This window comes from Eulemur rufifrons, chromosome 7, assembly GCF_041146395.1.
Source record: "Eulemur rufifrons isolate Redbay chromosome 7, OSU_ERuf_1, whole genome shotgun sequence".
Lineage (NCBI taxonomy): Eukaryota > Metazoa > Chordata > Mammalia > Primates > Lemuridae > Eulemur > Eulemur rufifrons.
In genome coordinates this window covers 286,486,176-286,499,429 of record NC_090989.1, presented here as the reverse complement: position 1 = coordinate 286,499,429, position 13,254 = coordinate 286,486,176, and the positions used below count along the sequence as shown (strand labels likewise).

The 13,254-nt window shown below is 54.2% G+C and overlaps 1 protein-coding gene across 2 annotated transcripts in view; it reads right to left on the bottom strand.

The window, feature by feature from the left end:
- Positions 1-13,254, bottom strand: part of CACNA1B (calcium voltage-gated channel subunit alpha1 B) — a 187,868-nt gene that overhangs the window by 129,683 nt on the left and 44,931 nt on the right. For both annotated transcript variants that reach the window (XM_069477199.1, XM_069477200.1), the window contains exons 7-9: positions 3,997-4,100; positions 1,291-1,406; positions 634-690 (exon numbers count right to left, since the gene is read on the bottom strand). In XM_069477199.1, the coding sequence (XP_069333300.1) occupies positions 634-690; positions 1,291-1,406; positions 3,997-4,100 (277 nt within the window). The remainder of the gene's footprint in view (positions 1-633; positions 691-1,290; positions 1,407-3,996; positions 4,101-13,254) is intronic.

Below are 13,254 nucleotides of genomic sequence, written 5' to 3'. Positions count from 1 at the left end.
CTGGGCCTGGAGCGCCAAGGCTGAGGCAGGGTGATTCCTGGCCCCCCTGGGGTACGGAATGTTGAGGGAGGGTCCCCGCTTTCCCTTCCCTCCACAGTGAGGTCAGGGGGGAGGCCTGGCCACCAGGGAGACCAGGAAACGTCCACCTGGGGCAAGGCGAGGGCCGCAGGCCGGCTCAGAGCCTCGGGTACGGGACCAGCAGGGGCAGCTGCGCTCTGGCCCTGACCCGGCGGTGGGCGTGCGGAGAGGGCGACCTGGGCCTGCCGCAGGGCCCACGCTCCCAGCCAGCCCCAACGGCCACAGCAGAGGGGCCCCGGCCCCCACCCGGCAGCCCAGGTCGTGCCAGGAGTCTTTGCGTGGCCTTTGAGAGCAGGACCGCTCAAGCCCTGGGGACAGACACGGCTTGGTCTGCAGGGGCAGCACCGTTCAGCAGAACTTTCCATGACGACGGCGTGTGCGTGTGTCGAAAAGCCCAGGGTCACACCCCGTGGCCCAGTCTGTGCCCGTGTGTGGGTACGTGAGTGCCAGGCACCGCAGGGCGCCCTGTGTGAACCTGCCAGTTCGCACACAGGCCGCTGCCCACCCGGCGCCAGAGCTGTCCCCACACACGCAGCGCCTGCACGGGTCACCTACCATCCAAAGGGGACTTCTCCTCCGCATTCTTGTCCTCCTCTGCCAGCATGACTTCCTCTGTGAGGGGAACACAGCCTCAGGCCGGAGCCTTCCTGACCCTGCCCCAACAGGGCTCATCCCAGAAATGCGCCCGGAGGAAGGGGCCTCTCTCCCCGGAAGACCCGCTGCTGCGTCAGCACTCGGTGCCCTGCGAGGGCCCCGCTGCCTCGGGCTGCCTGGATCCCACCACACCGCCCTGAGCGCACCTGAGTCCCACAGTGCGCTCGTCACTGAGGAAGCACTTGCGAAACCTCAAGAGGCAGGAGTAGGTGCCCCTCCTGCAGGAGAGCGGGGCTGAGGGGCGGGGCGGGGCATCCAGAAAGCCCAGGCTCCACAGAGCCCAGAGGCGGGGCGCAGACGGGACTCGGGTCAAGGGCAGCCACTTGGGTGTGACGGGGCGAGACGGGTGTTAGGCTGAGCCAGGGCAGAACCCTCAGCTGAAGAGGCCCCTGTCTCTAGGCCAGGACCCCGGGTGAGCCGTGGGGAGAAGCCTCCTCCCTGCGAAGCCCTCGGGTGCTGCCCCGCAGCCAGGGGACCCAGGTGGCGGCAGAGCGGACGGGGGCGAAGCGCTGACAGAGGGCAGGCCAGGCGCACGGCGGCTGCGCCCACTGCTCTCACCGGCCTTGAAGATCCACTCCAGGTACCCGTTGAGCTCCCGCTCGATCTGCTGCTGCCGGCGGAGCTTCAGGAAAGCGCGGCGGTTCTCCACTCTCTCTCGTTCCTTGGCAAACTCTCTGCCGTGCCAGGAAAGCAAGCGGAGCACGTGAGTGCAGGCACAGCTGCAGCCCCACAGGTGCGCAGCTCCCACAGGTGCGCAGCCCCCACAGGTGCGCAGCCCCACAGGTGCGCAGCCCCCAGGGGCAAGAGGGCCCAGAGCAGACAGGGACAGGAGATGTGGCTGCCATTCAGGGGGCCCCGTCCCCCAGCCTCTGCCAGCCTGGGCATGTGGGGCGCCCCGTGGGCTCCCTGCTCACAGAGCGCCTGCGTGGACAGCCAGGCAGACCCGCCCGCCTCAGACTCCCGTGGTAAGGACAGTCCTTGGTCCCCAGTGGGGGTTCCAGAGGGCAGGGACAAGGCCACGGCCCCTGCCTAGAGCAGCCCTAAGCGCGCACCCCCCGTGCTACGCCCTGTGATCTGCGACCGCACCTCTGGAGGCCATTTCCTCTGCTTCAGCTGTGGGCTCAGAAACAAAGCCACCGCTGGGAGGGGAGGGACAGACAGGAGCAAAGAAAAAAGGGACGACCGGGTCAGAGCAGGCCAGAAGCAAAGGAAAACACTGTGGAGTCCACATGGCCTCCTCAGCCTCCGAGGCCCATGAGGAGCAGGAGAGACCTTCGCTCTCCTTAATCTCCCACGGCCCAGCCCCTCCTGTGCCTCGTGGCCAAGGGAAACACCTGCCCCTGCAGCCCCAGCCCTGCAGGAAGTATCCCGTCCCCTCCTCTCCCCTCCCCCCCCCAACATAAAACCAGCGTTTGACTTGCTGACATGGGCGTCGTGGGCCTGGCTCCTGGCGCACGGCCACGTGGGAAGGAAGCTCGGCTCCCACCAGGACCCACCCTGAGCCCACAGCCAGCGCCCACCAGGGGATGCGGGGACACGGCCCCTGCCCAGGCCCACCCCTCCCATCCGGGCAGGAAGGCAGGTCCACTGTGGCCTCCCCACCTGATCCAGACCCCCAGCCAGGCCCTGAGAGCAGGAGAGCCTGGGCCGGCAGAGGACGGTGACAAGGCTGCTCGAGCCCATCCCAGCCCCCAGCAGAAACCCCCTCTGGCAGCCTGGTCCCCACTGGAGAGCAGCTGCTTCTCCCACGGTGGCCATCGGCTTCCCTGAGCTGCTGTCCCCGTGGGGTGGGAGGGGACCCAGAACAGTCGCCGGTTCTTCCTCTCTGGGCGCTGCGAGAACCAGGCCGGGAGGAAGAGGGACGGGGCTGCGCCAGCTCCCAGGGCGGTCAGGCGGCACCTCACTGCCTGGAGGCGGCTCGACCAGGCTGATCAGGGACTGTCCCACATCTCTCTCTCCCCAGAGGCCGGGACAGAGGCCAGGACATGCACAGGCTCGGGGCCCAGCATGCAGCCCCTGCCCCGTCCTCCCTGCCCTCCCCAGAGTGGGACCACTCCTGCCCGTCCACGGACCCACCTGGTTCCAGCCCACCTTCCCACAGCGCAGTGTCCTTGGCACGGAGCTCACGCCCCGCCCCGGCCTGGACGCCGAGAGCCTCCTGCCAGTCCCTGCGCCCTCTCCCCACCGCGCCCTCGGCTCCAGCCCCCAGAGCCCCTGCAGCACACACACCACACGCGTCACTGAGCCCCCAGCCCAGCGTCCTCTGCCTGGAAGGGCGTCCTCCTCCCTCAGCCTGGCTCCCTTCCGTCCTTCCCCAGGTGCCTTCTCTAAGCCGCAGCCTCCCGGCTCCCCCAGCAGACCCCCACTGTACGTCCCCCCGCTGTGCTGGGGGCTTAGCTGGTCCCCGTGCAGGCGCCTGGAAGACATGCCGGTGACAATCCTACCCAACACAGAAAGGAACCCAGGCTGAGAACACCCCCAGCTGGAGCACACAGCCTGTCCCCGCTGTGGCACCCCTCTCCAGGCCAGCGTGGCCACGACTCTGGGGTCCCCGGGCTCCGTCCCCAGCCCCCCTCAGGAGCCCTGGGCCTGAGCAGGGATCTCCAGGGAGGGAGAATGGAGACTTTCTCCTTCAGCGGAGGTAGGGCACAGAGGCAGGCCAGGCCGGACACCCCCCACCGCTCCCCAGCACAGCTTCCTCCGCCCAAACACCAGCCCGGTTGTGCCCAGGCACATGGCAGCTCTCAGCCCGGGGCAGGCGGCGGGTGCCGTGTGCCCACAGGCCAGCCGGCCACGTCCCGACCCAGGAAGGGGTCAGGAGGCCCCAGCCCTGTGCCCCTCCCACCCTCCCCTGGAGTGGCTTAGCATGAAGAGGTGACCCGCGCTGGGGTGGGCTCACGTCCCGCGGGGCCCCCTGCTCATTCTTCGCTGTGGGAACGGGGGCTCTGTGGCCACGGAAGCCATCCAGAAACCCCATTACAGACCAAACCTCCCACCTGCCCAGGTGAGACGCAGCAGCAGCCTCTCCCCCATGGCAGAGGCCAGGCAAAGGCCAGGGCTGACAGGGGCAAGGTCAACAAAGGGCCAGGATGGTGGCACAAAGGGAAGGCCACCAGTGCCCAGGACTGCAGGGGCCACCAGCTCAGAGGTGCCCCCGGCCCAGCCGGCTCACTGCCCACCTCGCACGCGCCTTGTACACCTCCAGGGCCGTCCCCGCAGCCTGAGCACACGAGGCACCTGCAAAAGCCGTCCCTGGCCTCTTACCCCGAGAGCACGCCCAGCACCAGGTTCAGCATGAAGAAGGAGCCGATGATGATGAGGGGTATGAAGTAGAGCCAGTTCCAGGTGTTGCCGGCCGCGTCGTTCGTCTGGAAGGAAGGAGAAGGCGTGAGGAGGACACACGGACAGGACGCACGGCCCTGGCCCGTACCAGGCCTCCTGCCCAGAAACAAGCACTGGCAGGGTCCGCGCCCGGGTAAGCCCGTCGGGGGCGGGGTCAGGCACGGGGGCGGGGTCAGACAGGGGGTGGGGTTGGGCACGGGGGGCGGGGTCGGGCATGGGGCGGGGTCAGGCACGGGGCGGGGTCAGGCACGGGGCGGGGTCAGACAGGGGGTGGGGTCAGGGGTGGGGTTGGGCACGGGGGGGTGGGGTCGGGCACGGGGGGGGGGGTGGGGTCGGGCACGGGGCGGGATCAGGCAGGGGATGGGGTCAGACAGGGGCGGGGTCAGACAGGGGGTGGGGTCGGGGTGGGGTCAGGGGTGGGGTTGGGCATGGGGGGCGGGGTCAGGCAGGGGCGGGGTCAGGCACAGGGGTGGGGTCAGGCAGGGGCGGGGTCAGGCACGGGGGGGGGGGATGGGGTCAGGCACGGGGCGGGGTCAGACAGGGGGTGGGGTCAGGGGGTGGGGTTGGGCACGGGGGGCGGGGTCGGGCACGGGGCGGGATCAGGCACGGGGAGTCAAAGCAGGGCCAGAGGTCAGACCTGCCCTGCCCGGCAGAGCTCTCCTGGCTGTGGCTCCCAGAGCACCAGGGACACTGAGCCCCCGGACACTGCCCGGCAATGCCGAGGAGCCCAAGGCCGCTGGGGACGCCCGGGCACTTGCCCAGGAGAAGACTCGCAGCCCTCCCACCCCAGCCCCGGCCGCTGTGCACCCTGAGCAGCCGCAGAGACACGTCCTCCTGCGTGAGGCCCCGCACGTCCCAAAGTCCTCATCTGCCCTGTCTGCAGCAGCTCCCACCACCGAGACCACAGGGGGCCTCCGCGCTGCGTTTTCCTGCCAAGTTCCTGGAGGACGGACCTCGCCACACGCCTGGCCCACGACAGAGCCCGGCACTCAGGCATGATTTGAATCCGAAAGCAAAGAAGGTCCACCTTCCGAGATCTTTTGCTTTTTATAGCACGGCCCACGGAGGGGTCATCTCCTCTGGGTCCCCTTTAATTCCAGAGCAGTTTTGTCTTCATGGTTCCCAGGAGACTTGGCTGGGGTGGAGAACCTTTCTCCACGCAGGGGTCGTGCTAGAGGCGAACCAGGAGGGAGAGAGGTGCGGAGGGTGGGCTACCCGGCCCTTCACTCCTCGCTTTGGGGGCACCTCGCGACTCGGCAAGGCCCAGGCAAGACAGGCGGGAGGACAGCCTGGGCACCGCCCTCTCGCCCTCGGGGGTCTGCCAGCGCCGCAGGATTTACAGACTCAACTCCTGGAAAGTCCTGGGTCCCTGGACGTAGGGAAGCGACCCTTACTCAGAACTCACGTTCAGAATCCCAGCTCCAACGGAAGCTCACGTTCCCTGAGCACATGCAACTCAGACCTGTGACCTGCACGGCCACCAAAGCCACCAACCTCCCTGCAAGCACACGCTCCAAGCCTGCCCTGCTTCTGGGAGAAAGTAGAGCTGACCCTGCTGCGATCCCAGCCCCTCACCCACTCAGAACGCGACCACACAATCCTCCCTCCACAGCACGCCAGGCCCATCGGTAGCCACGCTAATCACTCTCATTTCAAAAAGCAAAAACAAAAGAAACCAGGGCGTGCACTTCTGGGAAGATGGAGTAGACATACCCTTCCGTATCCCTCCCACTAAGTGCAAATAATATTGGGAACGTTATACATTAAGCAAACACGAGAAAACTCTGAAACGTGGAGAGAAGGCGCAGACTGGTCTGGACCTAGGAGTAAGGCGGGTTCCCTGGGTTTTCTTTTTGCCTCGTATATCCCAGACTTGGAGCTGAAGAAGCCTGCAGCCTGGAAATGACCAGAGGGCACAGAGGAAAACGCACCAACAAAAGCCAGCCCTCTGCAACCAAAGGGTCAGGAAAGGGCAGCCCAGCAAGACAGAAAACTTTAGACAATAACTGCCTGTGTTGCGCCTCCAACCCTTCCAGCAGAGACCGGCAGGGAGCCTAGACGCCCCCTCCCAGACTGCAACGGGAGGCCAGGGGTCAGGGCTGGGTGGGAAGCCCAGTGGTCCCCGCAGCCAAGACTCCAGGGGAAAACCCTCCATTCTGCGCTGCAGTGGCCGGGGCCTCTCTCATCCCCCCAAACTGCGGTGCTGTCAGAGAGGGGCAGGTAGGGAGTGGGACTTTCCTCCTCAGCAAGAAGTAAACGAGGCCCCCCCCAACCCCAGCCCACCTCTGTGATATTAGGGAAGACCCCACGGGATGCCTAGACCCCCACTCCTGCACGCAGTAATGAGGCACCCCCACTCCACCCTGCCCAGGTGCCACCAGAAGGGCCGAGGGGACGGCCAAGGCTTTCTCCACCGTCGGGCAGTAAGGAGGCCGCCCCGCACACAGTGTGCAGAAACCACGTGCAGGGCAAGAGCGAGGCTCAGCTAACCCGGCCAGGACGGCATCCTCGAGGTGCAGCGGGGGCTGGAGCCGCCGGCCAGCAAGGAGAAGGCCCCCAGCACGTGTCAGTGGCGTGGGGAACCCAGACTGCTAGACTCCCCCTCACCAGACAGCACCCCCTTCCCCTGACAGTGGTGGCAGCGGCAGCAGCTAAAACAGAAAGTTTAAAATAAGATCCAGGGTCTCGTGACTCAACATCAAAATGTCCAGTTTCCAACTGAAACGCACTCACTATAGTAAGAACTAGGAAGAGCACAAATTGAAGGAGAAAAGATCGTTCACAGATGCTCTGACGGTCAATTTAATGTGTCAACGTGACTGTGCCACACAGCACCCAGATACTCGGTCAACATTATTCTGGATGTTTCTGCAGGAGTGTTTTGGACATGATTAATATTCTAATCCATGGAGCAAAGCAGGTTGCTCCCCATCGTGAGGACGGTCCTCACTCGGCTGAAGACCAGTCCGGCCTGAGTGTCCAGCATATCACCTTTTTTTTGTTGTTTTTTGTTTTGTTTTGTTTTGTTTGAGACAGAGTCTCACTCTGTTGCCTGGGCTAGAGTGAGTGCCGTGGTGTCAGCCTTGCTCACAGCAACCTCAGACTCCTGGGCTCAAGTGATCCTCCTGCCTCAGCCTCCTGAGTAGCTGGGACTACAGGCATGCGCCACCATGCCCGGCTAATTTTTTCTATATATTTTTAGTTGTTTGGCTAATTTCTTTCTATTTTTAGTAGAGACAGGGTCTTGCTCTTGCTCAGGCTGGTCTCGAACTCCTGAGCTCAAACGATCCACCCGCCGCCTCCCAGCCTCTGTGCCGCCAGCTCTCCTGTGTGCAGACGGCTCTCGAGCCTGCTGGCCTCAGCTACGGGTTCGCACTCAGAGCCTCCATAGCGTAAGCCATTCCTTGTGCTGCGTCTCTGTGCACCTCACACCCACCCTGTGGGTTCTGCTTCTCTGGGGGACGCTGACGGATGCAGAGGCCCACACCGAGATGACAGAAGTACATAGAGATTTTAAAACAGCATCATAAAACTACATCAAAAGCAATTATGAACACACTTGAAACACATGAAAAAACAGAAAGTCTCAACAAAGAAATAGTCCCAGCAAATAAATAGGAGATATGACAAAGAACCAAACAGAAAATTTAAAAGTAAAAAATACAATAATCAAAATAAAAATCTCAATGGAAAGGTACAACAATACGATGAAGGGGGCTTGGAAAAGAATAAGTGAGCAGTAAAAGAGATCAGAAAACAATAGAAATTACCAAATCTAATACACACAGAGGAAAAAAAAAAAACAAAAAACAGAGCCTCAAAAACCTGTGGGATGATAACCAGTGACCTGACATTCCTGTCATCACCAGAGCACAGGGTGAGGAGGAGGAGGCTGGAGAGTATTTAAAGGAAATTTCCCAATTTAGCAAGTGACACAAACTTACAGATCTAAGAAGCTGAGCAAACCCTACACAGGGGAACCCAAAGTAACCCACAGTAAGACAATAAGACAGTCAAACTCCTAAAAACTAAAGATAAAGAAAAAATCTCGAAAGCAGCAAGAGAAAAATGACATCTACAGGGAGAAAACAATTCAAAAACTCGCTGCAGAAACCATGGAGGCCAGAAGGAAGTGGCATCGTATTCCCAGGTGCTGAAAGAAAACCGCTGTCAACCGACACAAATACCCACCAAAAACAACCTTTGGGAAATCAAGACATTCTTGGGACAAACTAGGAAACTAGAAGAATTTGTCACCAGAACTCCCCTAGAAAATTGGCTAGTGAAAGTTCTCTGAACAGCATGGAAATGACAAAGAAAGGACTTGTCCGACTCAGGAGCACGCCCAAGGGAAGTGGAGGGAGACACAGTCCATGCAAAAACTTGCACACGAATGTTGGCAGCAGCATTATTCATGATGTTAAAAGTGAGAACAGTCCAAATGCTCATGAACTGACAAAATATAAACAAAATATGCCAGACACACACAACGGAATCATGTTTGACAATAAAAGCTGTGAAATACTTATACTTGTTATAACACAGATATAAAAACACAAAAGGCCACCTACTATATGATTCCCTTTACATGAAACATCTGGATTAAACAAACCAACAGAGATGGAAAGGTCAGAGGTGGTCGGGCTGGGGGCCTGGAGGAGTGAGGACTCACCGTTAGTGAGAGAGTTAATGAAAATCTTCTAAAATGAGATAATGATGGTTGCACAACTTTTTGGACATACAAAAAAAAAAAAAACCCTGAACTGTACACGTTAAAATGGTAAATTTTGGCCAGGCGCAGTGGCTCACGCCTGTAATCCTAGCACTCTGTGAGGCCGAGATGGGTGGATCGTTTGAGCTCAGGAGTTCAAGATCAGCCTGAGCAAGAGCGAGACCGCGTCTCTACTAAAAATAGAAAGAACTTATATGGACAACTAAAAATACATACAGAAAAAATTAGCTGGGCATGGTGGCGCATGCCCATAGTCCCAGCTACACGGGAGGCTGAGGCAGGAGGATCGCTTGAGCCCAAGAGTTTGAGGTTGCTGTGAGCTAGGCTGATGCCACGGCACTCTAGCCCAGGCAACAGAGTGAGACTCTGTCTCAAAAATAAATAAATAAATAAAAATAAAATAAAATGGTGAATTTTGTGGTATGTGAATTATATCCCAACTAAAGTGTTATTTAAAATAAAATCCTTCCAAAAAGAAATCTCTAGGCCCAGACAATTTCACAGAATTCTACCAAACATTTTTAAAAGACTTAGCACGTTTCTATGCAATCTTTTCAAGAAAAGAGAGGAGCAAATACTTCCCAATTCATTTTATGAAGCTTGTTTATTAACTTGATATCAAAACCAAAAACAGGCCAAAAGAAATTTCAGACCAAAATACCTCATAAATACAGATGTAAGAATCCTCAGTACAAATATTAACAAATAGAATTCAGCAACATATAAGAGGAATTATATCCTGTGACCATGTGAGATTTATGATAGGAATGCAAGGCTGGTTCAATATGCAAAACTCAATGTAATTCACCATGTTACCATACTAAGAAAGAAAAACCTCATGATCATATCAGCACAGAAAAACATTTAACAGGCCGGGCGCGGTGGTTCATGCCTGTAATCCTAGCACTCTGGGAGGCCGAGGTGGGCGGATCGTTTGAGCTCAGGAGTTCGAGACCAGCCTGAGCAAGAGCGAGACCCCATCTCTACTAAAAATAGAAAGAAATTATATGGACAGCTAAAAATATATATAGAAAAAAATTAGCCGGGCATGGTGGCGCATGCCTGTAGTCCCAGCTACTCGGGAGGCTGAGACAGGAGGATTGCTTGAGCTCAGGAGTCTGAGGTTGCTGTGAGCTAGGCTGATGCCACGGCACTCACTCTAGCCTGGGCAACAGAGTGAGACTCTGTCTCAAAAGAAAAAAAAAAAAAAAGAAAAACATTTAACAAAATTCCACACTCATTCATGATAAAAAAAAACTCTCAGGCCGGGCGCGGTGGCTCACGCCTGTAATCCTAGCACTCTGGGAGGCCGAGGTGGGCGGATCGTTTGAGCTCAGGAGTTCGAGACCAGCCTGAGCAAGAGCGAGACCCCATCTCTACTAAAAATAGAAAGAAATTATATGGACAGCTAAAAATATATATAGAAAAAAAATTAGCCGGGCATGGTGGTGCATGCCTGTAGTCCCAGCTACTCGGGAGGCTGAGACAGGAGGATCGCTTGAGCTCAGGAGTTTGAGGTTGCTGTGAGCTAGGTTGACGCCACGGCACTCACTCTAGCCTGGGCAACAGAGTGAGACTCTGTCTCAAAAAAAAAAAAAAAAAAAAAACTCTCAGAAACTTAGGAATAGAGAACTGCCTCAACTTGATAGAGAACAATCTACACCCCCTTAAAAAGAAACCCTACAGCAGATGTTGTATTTAATGGTGAAAGACCAAATGGTTTTTCCTGAGGAGGAGAATGGCAGGTATGTCTGCTCTCACCATTCCTACACAACACAGTGCTGACAGTTCTAGCTTGTGCAGTCAGGCAGGCAAAGGCAGTAAAAGGCATCCATACAGATCAAGGCACACAGACCAACGAAGAGAACAGAAATAAACTCTTGCATATATGGGCAGATAATTTCTGACAAGGGTGCCAAAACTATTTGATGGGAAAAGGACGGTCTTTTCAGCAAATGGTGCTGGGAAAACTGGATATACACATGCAAAAGAACGAATTTAGATCCTTACCTAACACCAAATACAAAAATTAACTCAAAATGGATCAAAGATCTGAATGTAATATCTAAAAAATAAAACTCTTAGAAGAAAACCTAGGTCAAAGCTTCACAACTTTGCATTTGTCAATGATTTCCTGAATGTGACGTCAAAGGCATAGGCAACAAGAACAAGAAATACACAAACTGGATTTTATGAAAACTTAGAAAGTTTGTGTATCAAAAGACACTATAACAGAGTAAAAGGGTAACACACAGAATGGGAGAAAATATTTGCAAATCATATATCTAATAAGGATTAATACTCAGAACACATAGAAAACTCCTAAAACTCAACAACAAAGAAAACTCAATCAAAAAATGGGCAAAGAACTTCAATAGACATTTCTTCAAAGAAATAAACAAATGGCCAATAAGCACATGAAAAGATGCTTGACACCATTAATTATCAGGGAAATGCAAACCAAAACTACAAGATACCACCTCACACATTAGGATGGCTACTACCTAAAGAACAGAAAATAACAAGCATTGGTGAGAATGTAGAGAAATTGGTGGCTTCCTTTTGTACATTGCTGGTGGGAATGTAAAATAGTACAGCTATTGTGGACAGCAGCATGCAGTTCCTCAAAACATTAAAAATAGAATTACCATAAGATCCAGCAATTCCACTTCTGGGTATATACTCGAAAGAATGGAAAGTAAGATCTCAAAGAGGTATTTGTATACCCATGTTATTCACAAGAGTTAAAACGTGGAAGCAACCCAAGTATCCACTGACAAATGAAAAAAGCAAAATACGGTCTATACATGCAATGGAATACTATTCAGCCTTTAAAAGGAAGGGAATTCCACAATATGCTACAGCCTGGGTGCACCTTGAGGACACTTAAGTGGAATAAGCCAGTCACAAACGCTGTGCGATTCCACTGATGGGAGGGACTTAGAGTGGTCACAGTCACGGGGACAGACAGTCGAACAGTGGCTGCCAGGGGTTGAGGAAGAGGGGGACAGGGACTTAATGTTAATGGGTGCAGTTTCCATTTTACAAGATGAAAAATTATAGAGATGGACAGTCGTGATGGTCACACATTATGAATGTATTTAATACCACTGAACTGTACACTTCAAAATTGGTCAAGATGGTAAGTTTATGTTATTTGTATTTTACCACAATAAAAAAAATGGGGGGGGGGGGAAGGCATACAGATCAGAAAGAAGAAATGAACTGTTCCTGTTTGCAAATGGTGTTTACCTACATAGAAAATCCCAAGGAGTCTACAAAAAAATCTCCTAGAACTGGTAAGTGAGTTCAGCAAGGCTCCAGGATCCAAGATCAAAATACAAAAATCAATTGTATTTCCACATACTAGCAGTGAACATGTGGATAGTGAGATTTAAAATACAACGCCATTTTGTGTTGCTGCCTAGGCATTACAAGACCACCACACCCAAGTGGCAGAAGCCAGTGGCCAGAGGTCAGAACCTGGAGGCATCTCTGGCACCTGGCAGGCTGGACTCCATGCTTCCCTGACACTTCCTTTAACACACTGACTGCCACACTAGAAACAAATTTTTTTCCTTGAGGCCACAGTGTTTTATTATGAAAACAGAATAAAAACTTCTAAAACAAAATGACTCTTTGCTGATGATATGATCTTATATCTAGAAAACCCCAAAGATTCTGCTATGAGACTACTGGAATTGATAAACACATTCAGCAAAGTCTCAGGTTACAAAATCAATGTACAGAAATCAGAGGCATTCCTATATGCCAACAACAGTAAAACTGAGAACCAAATCAAAGACTCAGTACCATTCACAATAGCAACAAAGAAAGTAAAATACCTAGAACATATTTAACTAAGGAGGTAAAAGACCTCTACAGGGAGAACTATAAAACACTGAGGAAGGAAATAGCAGAGGATGTAAACAGGTGGAAAACCATACCATGCTCCTGAGTCGGCAGAATCAACATTGTTAAAATGTCTATACTACCCAAACTGATCTACAGATTCCATGCAATCCCTTCTCAAATACCAACATAATTTTTTATAGATCTAGAAAAAATAATTCTATGCTTTATATGGAACCAGAGAAGACCCCGTATAGCAAAACCAATCTTAAGCAAAAAGAACAAATTGGGAGGCATCAATTTACCAGACTTCAAGCTGTACTACAAGGCTACAGTAACTAAAACAGCATGGTACTGGCACAAGAACTGAGACATAGATCAATGCAACAGCACTGAGAACCCAGATATAACACCATCCTCATATGGCCATCTAATCTTTGACAAAGCAGACAAAAACATACACTGGGGAAAAGAATCATTATTCAATAAATGGTGCTGGGAAAACTGTATAGCCACATGTAGAAGACTGAAACAGGATCCACACCTTTCACCTCTCACAAAAATCAACTCACGGTGGGTAACAGACTTAAACCTAA